Consider the following 21,858-nt stretch of genomic DNA (forward strand, 5'->3'; position numbering starts at 1 on the left):
ATGTAGCCCAGGCAGGCCTTGAACTCTCAGAGATCCACCCACCTGTCTCCCAAGTGCTGGGATTAAAGACACACACCACTATGCCTGGCTGAGAACAAATTCTTATTGTTTTATCCATGAACGATGTGATAGTGTTACAGCAGATCACTACAGAAAGCACTGTAAAGCTTGGTAGATGCCAGAAAAGTTATCACAGAAGGAAAAGGTTACCTGCTGTTTCCAGGCCAAACTGAGCGACCCCATGTACCATTAGCTCTGCTTACCCAGTCTACCAATCTCTTCATCAAGACTGCTCAGTTTCTGCTCCAGAATGGATGAATGAGACTCCAAATTGCTCATGTATGCTTTATAGTTTTGAACATCTGCTTGTAAGGAAGCTTTCAGTTTCCTCAATGATATCAGACGGTTCTTGAAAGAACATATTAAATTAGTTATTTTCACCAAAAAGCACTCTGTATTTTAAAGAAAGCAATATTATTTACACTTATCTCAGAGGAAGTCAAAAGAACTACAAAAACAAAACAAACAAACAAAAAAACCCCCCCAAAACCCCCTATAGTATTATTATTATAACTTAATTTAATGAGAGACTTCAAACAGTTTAGGATAGGAAAAACTAAAGACAATGTAGAAGCTCAAATATCTAAATCTGGTTACCATGCAGAACAATCTGGGTGTTCCACTAATGAAACACAAGGTACAGTTAAGATGCTGCTCTCAGGGCTGTAAGAGGCTCAGGGCTGTGTTCTTCACAGGACCTGCATTAGATTGCTAGCACCCACATGGTAGCCAACTGCCCTCTGAACCTTGAGTTCAGGTTTCCATGGCCACTTTTAACATATGGTACATAGATATGCATGCAGGCAGCACACACACACACACACACACACACTCCAAAACAAAACCCATATTCTCATCTCACCCCTATAAAATTCTGTAGGCTATTCTCGCTATGCTATTCTATACTAGAAGCCAGTTTGTTACCATTCTGTTTTCACCAACTGAAACCCAGTGCCTCGTGAGAACAGTGCTCCCTGCAAGTAAATACTTCAGGGACCTTGTTTAAAAGATGTAAACAGGCAGGAATCTTTCATCATATTCTGAGCACCATTAGTCCACGGCTGATAGACCACAAGGGAAAAACAAAGCACCACAGACACCATGCACGGTTTCATCGAAAGGTCCATAATATGTAAGATGAATGAATTAATAAATAATGAGAAGTCTAACCTTTAAGGGCTCATTTGTTAGCCCATTTCAAACACCTTCCGTAAGAGTTTCCTGAGAGGCTTGAGAGTCTAAAGAGCTGTCCAGTGAGTTCAGAAACACGTTTACTAACCGGTTCTTTTTCTCTTTCCTGCTCCAGTCTTGCAATCTGTTCATTCAGTGCTTTGTTTTCCTCCACGAGTGATTCCAGCTTGGACGCATCTACCTTATACAAGTCCTCTGGAGACAAAGTCCAAACACCTCATCAGAATCAGTGCACGGTGCTCTCGTGTTTTCAGCAGCTGATTCCCTCACTCCCCAGACCAGGACTCCGGCACACCGCTGTCTGTGCTAGCAATCCTTTGCTTCCCTCCTGGAATGTCCCGTTGCCCTTAGCTTGCTTAAAGCTTCCTTCCACGGCACTGGCTGCTGTTTGCCTACAGTTCCTCCCTGGATTACTATTCCTTTCTACCTAACAGAGTACCAGCTCCTGACACCAGGGTCTTATGCTCTTCATCCCTGCAGGTTTGACACTTGGGCACATGAGAAACATTTATTTGAGTGGATTCATTTGTTTGTTTAATCACATGTAAAAATATTAAGTAATTCAGTAAGTGATTTCCATATTAGATTAAAATGAATTTTCCTTTGTGTGTGTTATGTCACCTATGTATCATGAGTCTACATGTGTGCACATAGAAGCCAACAGTTGAGGTTGTGCGTCTTCTTCAGTCATTTTCACCTTACAGTTTTAGATAAGCTGTCTCTGCAAACCTAGAGCTCCCTAATTTGGTTAGATTGGCTGGTCAGCAAGCTCTAGGGATCTCAAGCATCTTCCTTCCTTTGGGATGCAGACTCAGAGCCCCATGCTTGCTGAGGATGTATTTCATTGACCAAACCATTTCTCTAGCCTTCTTAAATCTATCCATCTATTCCTTGTGCCTGTGAACAAGCTGGAACGCTCCTTTTCTTCTTTAGGATGATACAATCCTAGAAATCCTAAAGGAATGCTTTTGGTTTCCTTCTCACCTTTTGTGACATGGGTGTTAAGGTGACTTTCCCATATCATTGCATAACACTGAATTAGAAGTAATTTATTGGAAATGCAATGGCCTGCTAACTCCCTCCAAGCTTCAAGAGAGACTTTACATACTTTCCCTAAGTAGTATCTCTTAAAGCACAGACAAATGTCTTTTGTGCTCCCAACACAGAACATTTCGTATTTTAATTTGCATCTTTTTGAGACAGGTTTCTCTATGTAGTCCTGTCTGTTCTCGAACTCACTTTGAAGACCAGGCTGGCTTTGACCTCAGCAACTACCTTCCTTTGTATCTTGAGTACTGGGATTAAAGTCATGTGCCATCACTGTCTAGCTCGTTTGGTATTTTGTTACACTGCTCTCTAGTGTGCAAAGCTTCCAAGAGATGATGCATTTCTTAAACTCACATCACCAGTAAGAGTTATGACTCAGGCCGGACTGTAACAGTTATTTTTTTGTTTAATCATTACTTTCCCCCCATTAACAAACACTTTGGGGTTGGAGAGATGGCTCAGAGGTTAAGAGCACTGACTGCTCTTCCAGAGGTCCTGAGTTCAATTCCCAGCAACCACATGATGGCTCACAACCATCTGTAATGGGATCTGATGCCCTCTTCTGATGCGTCTGAAGACAGCTACAGTGTACTTATATAAATATAATAAACCTTAAAAAAAAATCTTAAGGAAACCCCAGCACTTTGTAGGTACCCACCCATTAAAGCAGCTCATGAGAAATCAGGCCCCCCAGAAAGAAGTGACAGTGCAGCCAGGGACACTCACTCAGCTTCGCCTGCAGTTCAGCATCCACGTCTTCGAAGGTGTCAGCTCCAGTCATGAACTTCTCATAGCATTTTTTTGTGTAGTCCAAAAACAACTGATTGAGTTAAACAGATTTTTAAAAACAAAGACATGACTCCCTACTTTGTTTCATTTTTTTTCAGACTGAAAATTCAAATTTGAATGAAAATTAAGCCAAGAATAGTAAGCAGTTATATAAATTTCTAAGAACAAAAAAATTAAAAGCTTGTCACTAACTATGATACAAAATGTACACAATATATCATTTCTCAATATGAATAGGGGTAAAAACATCTAACTTGGATAGAGAAGATGCTTTGAAGCCAAGCCAGAAAGCTTGCTAATAAATGTAATTCAACATAAAATACACAAATTTAGCTGGGGCTGGAGAAGCCCAGTGGCTGAGATCATTTGTCATCTTGCAGAAGACGTGGGTTCCAGCACCCACATGGTGCCTCTCAACCATTCACAGCTTCAGTCCCAGGGATCTGATGCCTTCCCTGATTTCCTTGGACACCAGGCACATACTTATATGCACCACAAAATACTCCTAAACATAAGAAAAATAAACCAAATCAACCACCCAAATCAACCAATCAAAAAAAGAATGCTGGGGCTTGAGAGACAGCTTCATGGTTAAGAGCAATTGTTGCTACTGTAAGGACCTGGTTTTGGGTCTCAACAGCCACGTGGTGGCAGCCCAGAGGACCTGACATCCTCTTTTGGCCTCCACAGGCACTGTACACAGGTAGACACATACATGCAAAGCACCCATACACTGTGAGTGTACTATTAAGTGTATCTTTTTTAAAGATCAATTTACTAAAAACATTTTTAATTGATTTATTTTTATGTATATTTTGCTTGACAATTACTGTTCATGTCATTAATCCCAGCATTTGGAAGCCAGAGGCAGGAGATCTCTGTGAGTCAGGAGTCAGCCTGGTCTACATTGAGAGCTCTAGGACAGTCAGGGGTATATAGTGAGAACCTGGGCACCTTTGCCAAGGTCGCCTTTGATGGCACCTCCAATACCTAGAACTACCTGACCCCTGACGTGTGGAAGAGATTGTGTCCAGCAAGCCCTTATCAGGAATTCACTGACCATGCTGTGGAAACCCACAGCAGGACAGAGCCTGTTCAGAAGCCCCGGGCTCCTACTGTGGCTACCTGAGGATAAAGTGAACTCAGTCTGTTACAAACAAACAAACAAACAAACAAACAAACAAACAAACTTTGTTAGAAAGCAAAAAAAGCTCTATAAAATAATTTTAGTTAAATATCAGAGCAAGCTCTTTGCATCTTACTTACGGTAATGTATAGTTACCTTATTATGCTTAATTCCATCTTCAGTTTCTTCTCCCCAAGCCTGCCCATCATCAAACAAAGGTGAGCTTTGTTTCATGGCATCATGAATCTAATTAATGTACAAGCAACACATCAAGTTGGCTGAGTTGACGATTTGTAAAATTCACTTTGAGTAATTTCTAGAAACATTTAATTATACAACTAGGAGTTCTAAAAAAGACTATATTCAGTCTTAAATATGATCCTTCATATTTTTTCTCCATCTTTATTAGATCCTTCATATTTTAATAACCAAACACTTTGGGATTTAGAAAAGAATGGGTTCTGTATTTAGTTCTGGTCCATAGAGGGACATATGCAGACGTTTGTGCTATGATTAATATAGTGAGAGTACATATATATTCTTTATATTTATGTATATGTGTATGTATGTATGAATGTGTGTATGTTTGTGTGCACACACACGGATGCGTGTGCATGTAACACACCATTCACATGGGGACCAGAGAACAGTCTGTGTGAGTTCATTTACTCCTTCTACCATGTGGGTTCTGCAGACTATCACACCGCCACGCTGGGCAGCCAGTGCCTCTACCTTCTGAGCCAACTTATTGGCTGTATATACGCATTTTAATGTAACTCCAAGAACGCAAAACAGAATGGCCACATACAGGGTAAATCAATTCATTCTCTTATATGAACTTGATTTAGATGTTCAAATGGATTAATTGGCCTATATACATACATTCAAACATAAACTTTATGCCTGCCTGCCTGACTGCCTGCCTGCGTGCCTCCCTCCCTCCCTCCCTTCCTTCCTTCGTTTCTTTCTTTGGAGATAGGGTCTCCCTCTGTCACTCTGGTTATCCTGGAACTCTATATGTAGACCACTCTGACCTCAAACTCAGAGATTAGCCTACCTCTGCCTCCCAAATTCCAGGAGTAAGGTGTGCATCCTACTCCACACTCAGCTCTTAAACTTCCAACTTTAGACACAAATATGAACTTTAGATTGAGTTTTACAATATGAAATTTTGGAAACACTCTAGTTGTTTAAATCTGAAACAGTTAAGAATGTGCTTGTCTGTAATATTAGCATTCAGGAGGCTAACGCAGGAGGAATAGGAGTTCTAGCCAGACTTGGGTACACAGCAAGACCCTGCCTCAAACAACTAACAAACAAAACAACCCAAAGATGGGTTTCACTTGGAAACAGCTCAATCTACAGATGGAAGCCTAGGAAGACGCTTTTTACTCAGCCAGAGTTGCTTGTCCCGCCACCTTTTCCTATGCTGAAGGACCAAGCTGAAGACCTTCTCTAAGACGGGCAGATTCAGGGAAGTGGTAGAAATTCTTTAGCAGGTGCAAAGTGATAGATCTCATGGAGTCTGAGAGAAGGGGAGAACGGAGCTCAGGAAGAAGTCTACGCTATCTTCCAGGTGGATCTCTGCTGCCTTGCTAGCACCATTACACCAGATATCAATAATAACTTTTATTTTGAGGTGTGGGAACTGAACATATAGTATGACACACGTTAGACCAGCAGCCCATCACGGAGACAGACATTCTTAAGTTCTCTTTTACTTCTTATCTTGACACAGGATCTAAGTTGCCCACGCTGGCCTTAACCTCTCTTTCTGTAGAGTAGCCTGGTCTGGACCCCATGATTCCTTCCTAAGGAGCTGATATTATAGGCCTAAGCAGATTTAATTCAGTAGGAAAACCATTATCTTCTATCTGAATATATCATGACTAGATATTTAAAAACTTCCTATACCTATAAACAAAGTAATAGAGAATAATTTACAACAGGGTTAATATCGTTCATTAAGAGCAATGAAGACACAAAAGGCTCAGCCACAATAACTTAGAAATATCATTATGGAAACATCAAAGTGAATGGATTTAAACATGTTGCATCCTATGAAGAAAGCTATATTTTACTGAAGAAACAAAGAAATGAAGAAATAATAAAATCAATACTGTCCCAAGTGACAATTACCCCAAATTGTTAAGATGGGAATCCTTCCCTAAGTGTTTTTTAATGTAGTCTGAAAACATGGAAGAGAGAGAGAGAGGGAGAAAGAGAGAGGAGAGAGAGAGAAGGAGAGAGAGAGAGAGAGAGAGAGTGTGTGTGTGGTAACAAGAAGTAGAACTTTAAATAGTATCGGTAGGCTGGTAAATGCTCCATGGATCAAGACCTTACTATACAAACGTGGACCTGAGCATCTGTAATCGGTGCTGGGAGGTAGAGACCGGTGGATTTTGCGGTCTGGGCAGAGGGCTCAGTGGGTGAAGTGCTCACTGTATAAGCATGAGTACTTCAGCTTGCATCCCGGCACCATGTAAAACCTGGACAAGTCTGTGAGTCCCTGTGAACCCAGCAGTGGGAGGTCGGGTGGGCTGCTGAGACATGAGGATCCACGTCTGATCCACAATATGACCCTCATGGGCTAAAGGTAAAGCTGTCACAGTGTGAGTCCAGAGTGTACAGAGCCTTGACTTTGTCTCCTGCACCCTAACCAGAAACAAGCTTCCCCCCAAATCAGCATTCTTGTATATTGAATACATTGATAATAAAAAGGAAGAGAGGGTCAGAGAGAGGTAGGTAAAAGCATGCTATACAAGCCCTGGCAGCCTGGGTTTGACCCCACACATATGCCATTGTAACCATGTGTGTGCACGTGCACTTGCACTTGAACACATGGAGTAGCGGTAACGATGATGTAAAAGAAAAAAAAGTGACAGGCAATTACTCTTGTATGAAACGTTTACGTCCAACTTTAAAAAAAATATATGAAAAAAATTAGCTATATTCTTTTTTTCTTGTCACATTGTCAACTATTAAAAACATGAACAAGAGACCTGGCTCAGTAACCAACTCCAAGAGGCCTTCCCATGTATGCCATGGCAAAAGCATATCTACACATAGCTTACATACACGGAGATAATACACTAAAAAGAAATCAGGGCTGAGAGGTACAGCTCAGTTTAAGAGTGCTTGCATAGCATACAAGAAGCTCAAACACTAACAGGGAGGAGCAGGGGGCAGGCAGTAAGTTTAGGGAACGACAAGTCAGTTGAAACCTGGACATAAGCTAAACACTGGAGTCCCAGTTTCATGCGTGTTGAGGTGGGAAGGTTTTAAGACTAGCTGTGAAACATAGACACAAAGTTTCCATTCCAAAAGACAAAGCAAAATAACCACTCACAATATCTTAGCTTCCTTCTTCAAATCCAAAGCAACCTGACAACAAAATAAAACAAAACAACAAACCCCCCATCTCCCTAAGTCACCGACTCAGTTTGAGATGTAAGGAGTTTCATACAAAAGGTTAAAAGCTGGATGCGGTGGTATACACTTATAGTTCCAGCTATTCACCAAACTGCAGTAGAATGATTATTTGAGCTCAGAGTCTGAGTGCAGCCTAGGTAACTCAGTGAGATCCACTCTCAAAAAACGCAACCAACCAACTAGGCCAAGGTTTACACCAATAGCAGAGGCAGATAGTACGATGTAAAACTATGAAAACAAGCTGTTTCAGAGCTTCTGAATAGGTAGAGTTTAAAACAATGCCTATCTACAGGCATGCAACACTCACAGAGATGAGCAGAGACAGGGCTTCTCTGTGTAAACCAGGTTGGCTTTGAACTCCAAGATCTGCCTGCCTCTGTTTCCTGAGTGCTAGGACTAAAGGAGTACACTGCCACATGTGGTGACTGAGGAATTTTAGATGCCACAAATATCCCTGGAGGAAGATGTGGCTTAAATACACAGTTGCCCACCACTTAATAATTGGGTGATTTTGCTGTGTGAACACGGTGGTGTACTTATGCAGACCTAGGCAACATAGGTCAGTTTGATGCAGACCTAGGCAGCATAGGTCAGTTTGACGCAGACCTAGGCAGCATAGGTCAGTTTGATGTGGCCCCTTGATCTCGTCAGAGACATGAGACATGAGGCTGCTGCCAGAATAACACGGTGCCATTCCACAGTGAACGCTCTTTGTTTAGTAAGTCTAAGCGTGTTGGGCAGCATTACTCTGTACACTATACACTTTTATATGCTGCCTCACACGTTTATATCAGAATCATCAGAGACAGGCATGTGATAGAAATGTTCTTATCTGTGCTAATTTCATGGGACTACCATGTCGTCCACTGGTGACTGAAATGCCAGAATTTGACACATGACCGTATGGTTTATAGAGTAAACAGGACTTTGGAAGCTATGCCCAGGGCTTAAGTGCTTAATGGTAGGACCACTTTGGACTCAACTCCTAATACCACAAAACCAAATAAAATTTTATCCAAAAATAATGATTTAAGTTGTCTGTAAGTTGGGAGAACACTCATTGTACATTTCCCCCAAATTATTAAGTTTGGATGAAACTGATTTCATTTTGAAAAAAGGAGAAAATGAATTTCATGTAGAAAAACTATGGACTCATTTTTATCTAAGCTGTAACACCTCAAGAGAAGAGCTCTGTGTCAGGCAGAACCTCTCACTGCCCGCCTCTCTTATGATGCTAACAGTTGGAAGAACTGTGATTTTAAAACTGAAGCAGATTTTCAGACAAGTTGCAAAAGTAAGGCTGAGGAAACAGAAAGTCTTAGTGAGGATAAAAACAGAACAAAACCCAAATGTATAAAGGTAACACATAAATCACTGGCAAAATACCTTGATGCAGTCTGTTAGCCACACCAAGGCGGCCACAATGTGAGGCCACGTGTGAGGGGCTCCCACTGTGTACATGGAGCTCTTGGACAGTGCAAAGGGATACCTGTGAGAAACCAGGGGGGAAAAGGTGCCATCACATTAGGAAGCACAACAGTTATACTAGAAGTTTCATTTTAGAGCTCCATACACTGGTGTAGTCCTCGCTTGTTGTGAAGGTATTTGAATCTATTCTGGTGAACAGACTCATCAAGAATTTTGCATATTTATTCAATTTCACAGATTACTTTGCACCTACAACTCCTTACATTGCAGTGTTTAACAACTGAGTATAATAGACATCTCCTGAAATACTCTTATTCTCCTGAATTCAGTGTACTTCTATTACACATTTGTGATTATCTGTCACTAATCTACTTCCCTCCCTGTGCTTCTTCTTCCTTTTTTGTTTTTGGAGACAATTTCACTCTATAGTCCATAGTTCTTCTTCCTCAGTTTCCTCAAGAGTTGGGATCATACGCCAAAAGGTGTATGGTAACACATGTGGTCTGTGCTTAGTCATGTCATGGTCTGAATGTTTATTCTGCAGAATTCATGTCAGGAACTTAGTCTCCAGTTATATATGAATGATACAGAGATGAGACCTTTGGGAGGTGACTGTTACAGCCCACATGAATGAATCCATTTCTGTATTAATGGGGTAGTGAAGGAGTAGCCTTGTTAGAAATGTCATCTCTTTGACACATTTGCTCATTCTTGCCATCTAGTACCTTCTAGCATGTCATGCCCCACCAAGAAAGCCCTTCCTTATTAGAGGCTGAGTAGATGCTGAAGCCATGCTTTGGGGCTTCCTGTCCATCATAACCAAGAGTTAAGCCACCTACTCACCTGTTTCAAGCCCACAGATTTTCTGTATCAAGCAGTCTAATATCTATACATCTTACAATATATATATATGTACTTATATCCTTAATTTTATGTATGTTTTGGCTGCATGTGTATATAACATATGTGTGTGGAGGCCAAAAGAACTGTTATATGTGACTGTGAGCCACCGTGTGGGTGCTGAGACCCAATCCTGAGTCCTCTGGAAGAGCAGCCAGCACTCTTAACCACCGAGCACTTTAGTTCAATGACTCCTACATTTTATGAATTACTGAGCATTTGGTGTTTTGCTATAGGAACAAAAAAGTCATATGCTCAAGAATCTATTAATTTTCCTTTCTCTTCAATTTATTCTGCAAATACTGCTCATCTTAAGACTAATCTAAACTATTGACAAGCTTATTACAAATCCTCATTTGTTTCTTCTCTGTGACCTGATAAGGCCTCTAGACTAAGGGAAAACATACCCAAGTTCTTTAAAAATTCTTGGGACCTCTTCTTCACATTTTGTATCAGGAAGTTCATATGATGGGCACAGAAAGCCATAAAGAAAGGCGAAGATCTTTAGGAAATCTTTGGTAGATGGAGCTTGTAGAGACTTCATGGATACACTATATACATAACCGTTTTCTGTAAGAAACTACAAACACCCTTATGAAGCATTGAAAGTTTTGGACTAGAAAAAATTTGGATACAAAAACACTCAATTCAGACAATTTAAATTATTGAATACCTCATAGAGTTGTCGAATACACTGCTGAATGAATGCTTTGTCATTAAGGGGTCTTGGGTCCTTGATTTTCTCAGAACTGGAAAATATACCAAGTTGACTATTCCTGGACCCATGTTCGCTAGTCCTAGAAGTGCATTTTAGAAAGTCTATATTATTTCAAGGGTATACATAACATCCACATTGTAACAACATCAACTAACATCAATCTTTAATTTTTAAATAATTAAACACAATCGTATTACTTAAGGCAGAAGGAGAGAGCATAGTATGAGTTAAAGGAGTATGTTTCAGGTATAGAACGAGGTGGAAATAAAATGTGCCCTGGGAATGGGGATACAGCTCAGTGTTTGTTCAGCAGGAAGTCCTCTGTGCTCAATCCCCAGCACCACAAATGCCAAACCGAACCAAGCTAAAGTTCCTTGTGCACCACACTGCCAACACACGCACTATCCCTGGAGGTGTGCTTCCAGTGCGCAGGTCTTCTGCTAAAGTTCCTTGTGCACCACACAGCCAACACACGCACTATCCCTGGAGGTGTGCTTCCAGTGCGCAGGTCTTCCGTGCAAGTTTGTTCAACGGCCTGAGCACTCCCATGTCTGCTGACCCACTGCTGTTCCCTCACTTGCCACTACTCCTAGTGGAAAAATTGTCTTGGGGTATTAAGAGTTAACATACTTGAAGAACTTAAAAACATGGGGCCTTTGTGAAAACTCAGTAAATATTAGATCTTGTAAATATTCATTTCTATCCATCAATCCTTAGAACTGCTCTAAAAGGAGATGCTGCAATTATTTCTCTTCAGAAAAAAATCTGTTTTTATCTGTGAGCAGTGTGCCTGTGTGAGTGTGCGCCGTGTGTGTGTGTGTGTGTGTGTGTGTGTGTGTGTGTGTGTGAGAGAGAGAGAGAGACAGACAGACAGACAGACAGACAGACACGGAGGACAGAGAACAGCCTGCAGGAGGTGAGTACCTTTACTTGCTGAGCCATCCTGCTGGCCCAGAAATGTTTTTAAAAATTAAAATCATTTTATTTTTGTAACCATATGAGATTATTATGACTTAAAATCAAGTTTATACGACATTTTCTTAGTTTAGTTTCCAATATAATCAATAGTGGCAGATATCTACCATAAAATAAAAGCTCTCTGAAGTCACACTAGCCTTCAGAATGTGAAAGAGTTGAAACGATGAGCGAGCAGATGGTGCCTCTCTTCCCGTCTGATTCTGAGAGCTAGGTACAGAGCACAGAGGACCTGACCATCTCCTTACAGCACAATCTGTTCATCTCCAGCGTCATGTAAAGCAGACACCACCCAGAATTTGACCAACTAACACAGGAAAACTGGATCATAACTTCTGCTTGAAAACACCTTTACAATCTATTATTCTTATTGATCTCCACGCAAATGAATGAATGTCTATAAGAATCTACTCATTAAATATAATTAAAAACCTCATTACCTTTTCCCAAATATTGAGACTTTTCTTTCAGATGTAGGCTTGTGAGTACTCAGTTTTCCAAAGGTTGACCTCTCTCTGCTTTAAAGAAAAATAGAAAATAACTTTAAAATAAATGTAAAAATACCAGTTTATGTAATTTTTATAATATGTTAGAGCTAATACATCTTTCCCACTACCCACAAAAATTTTTGAAAATCATAAGTTTTGGTTAGCTGCTATCATTGCGATGAGCCGCAAGATAGTATAATTGTAAAATGTTAAAAATTTCAGTCCATGTTTTTTATACTAAAATTTATTTATGTGGTGCTGGAGAGATGGCTCAGCGGTGGAGAGCACTGACTGCTCTTCCAGAGGTCCTGAGGTCAATTCCCAGTAACCACATGGTGGCTCACAAACATCCATAAGGGGATCTGATGCCCTCTTCTGGTGTGTCTGAAGACAGTGACAGTGTCCTCACATATAAAGTAAATAAATCTAACAAAACAAACAACAAAACAAAAAACCCACCCCAAACCCCTAAATAAAGTAGGTTTAAAAATTCATTTATATATGGATAAAAATTTTATATATGAATAAAAATATAAGAAATAATTATAGTTGCCAGCTTTGTTTGAAATTTTTTCTTTTAAATCCTACTTTTAATATTTTGAGATAGGGTCTTAGTCTGTGTTCCGGGTGTCCTAGGACTCACTATGTAGTTTGGGTCAGCCTCTGACTCAAAGTTTTCCTCTCAGCACAGTACTAGGTATAGCCATTTACGTCATACTTCCTATACTATTATAAAAAAAATGGCAATGGCAACAGTTTTGCTTTTAATACAGTTCAAAAGAAATCTTTTTTTGTTGTAAGAATGTGGGGTGGTTAAAACAAAGTGCTTCAAGTATCCAGAAGGAAAATAGGCAAATAGTTCACATTTCTAAAAGCAGTAGAGCCTCATACTCTATCAATCCACGTGATTTAAGAACGGCTTATTAAGTAGCTAGTTCATATGCAGAATTTATAGGATATGGGTACACAACGGATTTATAGGATATGGGTACACAGTGGATTGGACACAGCCTTCTGCAAACTGGAGGATCAATCTCAGAGTGAAAAACTGATGTTCACCATAAGAAATTCTTTGGTTGGTTGTTTGGTCAACTATACAAGTTGGTCAACTATACAAGTTACTATATAGTCACGCTGGCTTTGAACTCACACTGAGACATCTTCCTAGAGCCTACTGAATACACTGAGCTATGTAGCAAGTCCACTTGAACACCCATCCCCAAACTTGAGAAAATAACTTTATAGTTTATCCCCAGAACAAATAAATCTACTTTGATTTTATTACTACCTTTAGTTGTTGGAAACATCTTAATAAATGATGAGTTATATCATGGTGCCTACTCAGGAGGTTATTTTCAAAGGAAAAAGAGGAAAACAAGCATTGTCAATCATTTTTTAGCCTGCTTGGTAAAGAATCTGACTTTGGGAATTGGAGTGACAACAAGCTAAAGCCTAGCGTCATGTCGGCCTTTAGATCTCACTGGCCCCCAGTCTAGTGCTACTGGGAAGAGACAACATTCACCAAGACATCACTTACACCTTTGTACTAACCAGTCCTTACTCTAGACAGGAAAGTAGGCAGTGGAGAACCATAGGTAGAGGTACTTACGTTTGAGGGGTATGAAGGCCAGGTTTATTGAGGTCCAGGGATCTTAACTCCTGCATAGAGAGGCGGCCAGCACCACAGCTGGAAACCGAACTGCGCTTCATGCTTGTAACCTAATTCGGGATTTTAATATTAGGAAAATGTTCCAGATGTAAGTAGTTCATCAAGCAACAGTTATTATCTTTATTCTCGAATAGGAAGGCAACTAAGTTTGTTTCTTTACGACAACCTTTTCCTTGTATGATATATTTACTTGTTCATGTAAACTGACGTTCCCACAAAGAACACCTACGCAAGTTCAAGTATTAAATACACTCAAACACTAGACATGTACAATACAAGAAAGAACAATGTATGACTTCTGCATCACACAGCAAGCCATGATCATGAAATTACTCTGTTAGCCCCGAGCTTGTGTCTATTTTAATGGTAATTCATGGGCTGCCTGACAAGAAATCTCAGGTTCCTTTACTCCTCCCTCAAAATGTTTCCTTTGGTTTCAAAAAGTGTAGAAGTATTTCTTGTTTTTTTTTTTTTTTTTTTTTTTTTGTTTTTCTTATGCCACCTTTGCTCCCAAATAACTTCACAGTGTTTCTTTGGCTTCAGCTGGTTTTAGCTCCAGAGTGAATGATATGGAGACCTGCACTAAACAGAGCAGGTTCTGAGCTATTCTAACTCCCTATGGCTACCTGCTGCCCAGACACACGGTCCTTTACAATTGAAGTCTTGCCTTGGCTCAGTCTGGTCCATTCTTAAGGCTGGTCCCTTCCTGACCTCTCTGGTCTATCCATGGTCTCTACACCACCACTTCTTTGGTCTTTTTAGGACCCGCCCCCCCCCCCCCCATTGGGATTAGAATCCTGCCCAATTCTTGTCTACTGCCCAGCTAATTGGCTGATGGGCTCTTAATTAATCAACTAAAGGAGATGAAAAACAATTTTTACATAACACTGAGACCGGAGATGCTTGACCAAATCAACCTTCGGACTGCACCCAGATTTCTGGGCTTAAAAATCGGCATCTAACTACACAGTGCACAAAATCATCCCCTATCTACTTCACTACACCTGGTTTACGATTAACCCACTGTTTCTCAGCTAATACTACTGTCTCTCTGGTTTCTTTTCTTTTTCTTTTTTTTTTTTTTTTTTAGTTCTTTTTTTCGGAGCTGGGGACCGAACCCAGGGCCTTGCGCTTCCTAGGTAAGCGCTCTACCACTGAGCTAAATCCCCAGCCCCTCTGGTTTCTAACAAAGGTAAACAATCCGGTCCTCAACACGACGTACAGGCTGCTTCCACTTTCAAAACAAGTATCGAAAGAATGTCTATGTCGAATCCTGTCTTCATCTCTGCAGCATTAGACACTATGCACTCAGCCCTCGCTTCCATAGAGGGTTAGACAGACCGCATTTTATTGTTGTTTTGTTTCGAGCTGGGGATGGAGAGCCAGGCCCTTTAGCACACTAGGCTGTGCACTGAGCCACATCCCTCCTTATTTTGACGGCTTGCATTTCACTTAATTTTACTCTCATGATTTCCCTGTTTCCCAGACCTTGTCCGTACACGGCTTTTAAGATGCAGCATTAGGACGGGAACACAGCACAGCAATCAGCTTTCCCCTGTCATTCCCCACCTGTTAGCATCCCCTACTCCCGTTGCAAACGTTGCCGGCAGAGAGCAGAGCTGGGCAGGTCCCACTCCAGCTTCCTCACAACAGTTAGCTCTAGCGCCGCGGAGCATTTTAGCACAGACAGAGCTGACTCTACCTCAGCAGTTACCTTTCTCTCGGCTTCTCAACGAGACCCAGCGCCCAGCTTTCAGTAAACTCCACGACTGCACGCGAAAACAGCCGCCAAAACAAGAGCTTTAGTCTAGGCCAACCTTGGGCGGTTTGAATTTTAAAATTTCCGCCGGCGCTGACATCAGGACTCCTGCGGCGGCGAGTACGCATGCGCGCTCCACCGCGTCCGCCCTCTTCGCCGGAAGTGTGCACGTCCGCGCTGTGACGCGCTCAGGACCCCGTGCGGGTCGTCCTCCGGGACCGTGACCGGAGGGGAATCTTGCCCTTTTTGGGGAGCTGGCGTCTAGGACGAGTAGCGAGCGCCACGGGGCCGAGCGGCCCGAGTCCTCCTGGAGTCGGGTTCCGTACAGCAATATGGCTGCGCCCTGGAACTAGGGAAGCAAGGGTTTGCTTCCGAAAAGATGGCGGCCAGGACCAGTTTTATATGAGTGCTGTTTCCACGGGGCGAGCCTAGGAGGCGGCGTGAGGTGTCCTAACGGTAGGAGAGGCTGTCGAGTGCGGTGACGGATATTTATCATCAGGCTGCCCTGCCCCAAGTGCTGTAGATTACCGCTGCCCAGAGTCGGAACTACAAGGAGGCATTGCCAGTTCCCGGACTGTGGTGGCGGGTCCCTGGGCTAAAGTTTAGATTCACGGATATCGGAGCTGTTGTGTCACTAGCTAGAGAAGTGTAGTTTTGGGCTAAACAGTCTTTTGAGGTAGAGGTTCCCTAGCGGTCAAGTGTCTCCTCAGCTCACGTCTCAACCGGGGAACCAAAATCGCAGGTATCACGAAGAACCCCATCGCCAAATAGCAGTCAGCAGACATTAGCCGGTGTTATAGTTCAGACTTTGTGAGCAGCAGTTCATGGGGGATTATCTCATTTACTTCTCCAAACTAATGGCAACAACATAAAAGTGATCGTTTTGGTTGGGCGTTGTAGTACACGCCTTTACTTTCCACGCTCTGGAGGCAGAGTGTGTGTGTGCGCGCGCGCGCGTGTGTCCGTCCTCTGTGAGTTTGAGGCCAGCCTGGGTTCAGGGACAGCTAGCGCAACATAGTAAAGACACTATCTCAAAACAAAACAACCAAATGAAACCTCCCCCAAGCCCCAAACAACAAAACAACCCCTCCCCCCCAAAAAAACCAAACAAATCCTCAAACAAAAAAGATAACTCTGAGGCTCAGCAAAATCAAGTACCTTAGCTTGAATGCAGAACACACCTTTATTACCAGTACTTGAAGCAGAGACTGGTCGATCCCTGACAGTCTGTTGAATTTGAGGCCAGTCTGATCTACCTGTCGAGCTCCAGAGCAACCTAGTGAGACCTTGTCTACAAAAACAAAACAAAACAAAACAAACAAACAAGCAAAACCCAACACTAGCTAACGGCCAATTGCATAAGATATTTGACTATAAATGCTATTAGATGCAGCTTTAGTTTATTTCTTATTCTGTGCCCTCTTAAGGTTTCCACTACATTATACTAAAGCTATATCCAGAAATGCAGAGCATATTTTACATGAAGATAAAGAAGTTCCAGAAAATATAGTTACTGCACTGGAGCTCAGACAGATTATAAATCTTGAGGTTCTGACCTAGCAAACTAGTTAAGTTGTGTGCTTCTGATGTGCTATTCATACTGCACTTCGCTTGTCTGGAGCAGTCCTAATCTGCCCTTCCACTGGTACTGATTAGGTAGGGCAGGGATCAGAGTAATGGAATGAGTTCCGCTGCGAGCTTGTTTGAAAGCACAGCAGCTCCTTTTCCTTGAGACTCTGTGGCCCTCTCTACAGAGGTTTCTATTAGTTGAGAAGGGCGGTGTCTTGTAGGTAATTTCTGTTCTTTGACTTGACAGGACACTCACCTTTTAAGGAGTTAGTGACTTGAATACTTGGACGATGTGGACTAGTGCTTTGATTCAAGGACCAAAACAGGACCACAGAGGACCAAAGAAAGGATCAAACTGAAACTCGTCTTTGGCTAAGTTGGCTGAAAATTTTTAATGACCAATTCTGAAATTAAGTGACATTTAAAGTTCTTCATTTTTGCCCCTTAGGGGTGGCATGTATATTTAGATATAAAACCTACTGTGGGCACAAAGCACATCATCGAGATACAGGACATTGAGAACGTAATTACAACATTGGGTATCAAACCCAGAACTCCCATACCGAGCACTCCCAGCCCTTGTTCTGATTCTTGATTATCAGACCCCTCCCCCACCCAGAATGTCCGTGGTGCATCATTTGCCACCTGGATGGTTACTGGATCATCTTTCTTTCATTAACAAAGTCAACTATCAACTTTGCCAGCATCAAGAGCCTTTTTGTAGCAAAAACAAGCCCACTTCTTCTGTCTACTTGGATTCTCTTCAGCCAGATCCCGTGTCTCCTTTTGGAACTCCTGCTCCGTGCTTTGCTCCTGACGCCACTACTGTGTTAGACAAGGAGGATGGTGGAAGTTGTGAAGTGATCACCCAAAAATATGTTTTTCGGTCCGAACTATTTAATGTCACCAAACCTTACATAACTCCAGCCGTTCACAAAAAGGACCAACAAAGTAAGAAAGATGAAAATCTAGTGACCGGTGAAAAACAAGAGGTCTCTGTTTCTGTTGGGAAGGTAGGAGGTTGTTTTTTTTTTTTTTTTACAGGAAACAAATTTCATTAAGTAAATCAAACATCTTCCCATTTTCTAAGTATAAAAAAGAGTTAATAATGCAGAAGGTGTTAGCACATCCAAGAGCAGTTGTGGGTTGCCTTCCAACTTGTTGTGTGCCTCCGTTTCCCAAGTGCTGGGGTTCTAAGCAGGCGCTGTCACCCAGTTTACTGTCTAACAGTCTACTGTTTAAGGACAACACATTGCATGCTTCAAAGCCTAAACAGAGACCGGAGAGATGACCCAGCAGGTAAGGCTTATGCACCACTCCCTACAAGGCACAATGAATGATTGAATAAATAAATGTATTCTACATGCTTGTGAGAGAAACCTCAAAGAAAGCAAGAGTTTTGTGACCTCAGATTCTTCAAAATCATTAAATTGTTCTTTTGTATCCCTTCCAGGTGCGGCAGGTAAAATGAATTTATTCATCATAACTGGATTTTGTTACTTGCTTATATGCCTTTATGGGAAAACATGTTGTCACCACACCCTGCTTGTCAACCTCATTTGGCTTGCCTTTGTGATTGTACATGTTACTCACGTGACTCTTCTTAATCCTCAGAATATAAGTTGTCTGATACTCTGATTAACTGATAAAGTTGGCTATTGCATGAGACTTTAATCTGTTTCATCTGTTGGCTTCATTCTCCCAGGTCTCACTGCCAGCAAGAGTGGTAAACAATGCTAAATGTTTTTACACCTGTTTTTGCTTTCAAAATTTCTATGACAAATTTCCAATTATTCAATGGAGTTTTAAAGTACTGTCTTTTGGGAATAGGCTCATATAATAAAAGTTTGAGAGGAGGGTATTTTTGGAAAGTTTTCTGGTGATGAGACTAGGAAAGCTTCTGTGGAATGTGCATATTTATAAGGTACTTGTGTTTGAGCATATATTTTGGAGCAGCTTTCCAAAAGTTTGAGTATGATACAGTGGTACACAGTTGTAATTTGAGCACTGGGGAGGTGGAAGCAGGAGGAACAGGAGCACAAGGCCACCCTTGGCTGGCCAGTGAGTTCGTGGTCAGCTTGTGCTATATGAGATCCTCTCCCAACCCCCCCCCCCCAACAACAACCCCTTCCCCCCAGCACTGAAAATAGACATTTGAGCATACTACATTAGGATTAAATGGTGGGGGTACGGTTTTTCCTTCTACCACATTGATGCTTGGCCCTGAGGACTGAATTGAGGTTGTCAGGCTCAGCAGCAAGAACCTTCAAAGTATGCTTTAAATCTTTTGGGTGTGTTTCTTGAGTCCAGAGGTGACTGTACAAACTCCATTTAGATTTTGTCTTGTTAGGAGTAAGAATGAATGATTGTTAGCAAATGTGTGAGCTCTTTCCATCTACTTTTGTGCATAATGATGAAAGAGATAAGCACAGTACCTGTATCCATTGTACCTTATAATGGGTTAGAAAACTAGGAAGCATACTAAGAACAAGAGTAAGGAAGTTAACTCATAGCGATCTCTTCCACTGTAGGACGTACCTGAAATGCAGCCAGAAATGCATGGCTTTTCCTTGGACATGTTTTTCATTTTCTACTTTTTTTAAAAGTCTTTATTTTATGTATGAGAGTACACTGTTGCTTTCTTAAGGCATACCAGAAGAGGACATCGGATCTCAAATAGATGGTTGTGAGCCATCATGTGGTTGCTGGGAATTGAACTCAGGACCTCTGGAAGAGCAGTCAGTGCTCTTAACCACTGAGCCATCTCTCCAGTCATGTTTTTCCTTTTTAACAAGCATGTATTGATTCATCTACATGTGAAGCACAGAAAAGAAAACCTTAGAAAAACCTTAGATGTATCACTGTCATTAATACAGACCACCAAGCATGTGACTTTAGCTTGGGCAAGAGGTTGGGTTTTTTGTTTGTTTGTAATGAGACACCGACTGAAGTTCAGACCGTCTTGGACTCATTGTGCAGCCCAGGCTGTTATAAATTCATGGCCCTGCCTCTGCAGTGCAGTGGTGATGGGTGGGTGCAGCCATGCCTGACAAACTGCCCATTTTAATGTGAAAGATACAGATGGGCATATGTAATTAATACGATCCTAGTGAAATTTGTCATTTCTGATATGCTAGTGAAGCTACAGTTAGCCTAATCTTACATCTTTTTGTGTAATTAGCCAACATATAGTTTAGCCTGTTGAGAATTTGATACTATGTTAATAGCGAGTCAGCAAGGGAAAGAAGTGACAGCTCTATGTTCCTGCTCTCACGCTCTAGTGTGTGGTGTAGTCGGGTGCAGGGTATTGCTAATACAATTGGTTTGTCTGTAACCCTCAGATCAATTCTAAAGGCCTTTAAACATTTCCACTTATTGTGTGTGTGTGTGTGTGTAGGTACTCTTGTGCAATGGTGTACATCTGCTTCACTCCTTTTTTTTTTTTTATGGAGCTGGGGACCGAACCCAGGGCCTTGTGCTTGCTAGGCAAGCGCTCTACCACTGAGCTAAATCCCCAACCCCCAATGGTGTACATCTGGAGGTCAGAGGACACAGCTCTGTTCTGATGAGAGTTATCTTGACTGCTCTCTAAATACCTTTTAAAATATGTTAAAATTGTCATCCTCCCACCCCAGGCAGTTTTGCTATATTGCTAAGGTTAGTTTTGAACTTGACCCTCCTACCTCCTGGCTGCTGGGATTATAGCTGTACACCTCCCCTCCCCCGTCGTCTCTCTGAACAGGGTACAGGTAGCCCAGGCTGTTCTGGAATCCACTGTATAGCAGAGGATGACCTTGAACTACCCTTCCTGCCTCTATCTTTCATTTCCTGATATTGCAGGCTTGTGATGCCATATTTGGTTTTAAGTTTAGTCTGTCTGTCTGTCTGTCTGTCTGTCTCCCTCCCTCCTTTCCTCTCCCTGTCTTTCTCCTTTCCTCCCTCCCTCCTTTCTAGTTATTTGATTTGATGTGTGTAAGTGTTTTGTCTGTATGAACCTCTGTGCACGGTGTGTATGTCTGGGGCCTGCAGAGACCAGGAGAGGACGTCAGATCTTCTGCAACTGGAATTATAGTCATGAGCCACCAAGTGGGTGCTGGGAAGTAAACCTGGGTCTTTTGCAAGAGCAATGCTCTTAACCACTGGTCCTTTGCTACAGCCCTAGATTTTCTTTGATAGCTTGTAGATGGTTCATGTTGAGAAGAAAGTTGAGAGTAATTATGTCCCATGCATGTAAACTGATTGGTAACTATGTCAACTGCTATGAAAAATCATAGTTCTTATTCCATGGGCACTAGTACCCTTTGCATTGATTTTGGTCTCAGTGGAACTTTTTACCTTTTAGAAATAGATACAATATTAAAAATGTAGTACAAAAAATAAAATCTAGCAGGTTTCAAAATGTCAGCCTTGTGATAGACAACATTATTTTTTCTTGTCATCCTCTCTTTAGAAACGTAAAAGATGCGTTGCTTTCAATCGAGGTGAATTGGATGCTATGGAATATCATACAAAGGTAGGACTAAAATATTGATCATGCAAGAAGATTAGTGTGAAGAAGTAAAAAAAAATGACCAAAATCAATAAGACTGTGTCTTAGAAATAAAGCATTTGTTTTGGTCAGAGTTAAAACTCGATAGCGGTTTTTGTTTCTTCTTCGTAATGAGCACTTTAGGCCAGTTTTATTAGCACTGTACATACTTCTGTCGG

General features: G+C 41.6%; 2 protein-coding genes across 13 annotated transcripts in view; one reads left to right on the plus strand and one right to left on the minus strand.

The window, feature by feature from the left end:
- Ndc80 (NDC80 kinetochore complex component) overlaps positions 1-15,741 on the minus strand; it is a 33,777-nt gene extending 18,036 nt beyond the window's left edge. The window contains 10 exon segments of one of the 3 annotated variants that reach the window (NM_001126270.2): positions 264-408; positions 1,340-1,446; positions 3,025-3,118; positions 4,370-4,459; positions 9,032-9,134; positions 10,381-10,553; positions 10,647-10,770; positions 12,107-12,184; positions 13,764-13,873; positions 15,538-15,688. In NM_001126270.2, coding sequence (NP_001119742.2) covers positions 264-408; positions 1,340-1,446; positions 3,025-3,118; positions 4,370-4,459; positions 9,032-9,134; positions 10,381-10,553; positions 10,647-10,770; positions 12,107-12,184; positions 13,764-13,864 — 1,015 coding nt within the window. In that variant the 5' untranslated portion in view covers positions 13,865-13,873; positions 15,538-15,688. 3 annotated transcript variants of the gene reach the window in all.
- Positions 15,742-15,898: 157 nt separating this feature from the next.
- Positions 15,899-21,858, plus strand: part of Mettl4 (methyltransferase 4, N6-adenosine) — a 79,694-nt gene continuing 73,734 nt past the window's right edge. For 7 of the 10 annotated variants that reach the window (XR_010054608.1, XR_010054609.1, XM_063267335.1 and 4 more), the window contains exons 1-3: positions 15,899-16,038; positions 17,399-18,164; positions 21,602-21,664. Coding sequence is in view for 8 of the 10 variants with exons in the window: in XM_063267335.1 (XP_063123405.1) it covers positions 17,772-18,164; positions 21,602-21,664 (456 nt within the window). In the remaining 2 variants the exon portion in view is untranslated. The other 3 variants (XM_039083792.2, NM_001191814.1, XM_039083791.2) reach the window with 3 other exon arrangements.

Source organism: Rattus norvegicus, chromosome 9, assembly GCF_036323735.1.
Source record: "Rattus norvegicus strain BN/NHsdMcwi chromosome 9, GRCr8, whole genome shotgun sequence".
In the NCBI taxonomy this organism is placed as follows: domain Eukaryota; kingdom Metazoa; phylum Chordata; class Mammalia; order Rodentia; family Muridae; genus Rattus; species Rattus norvegicus.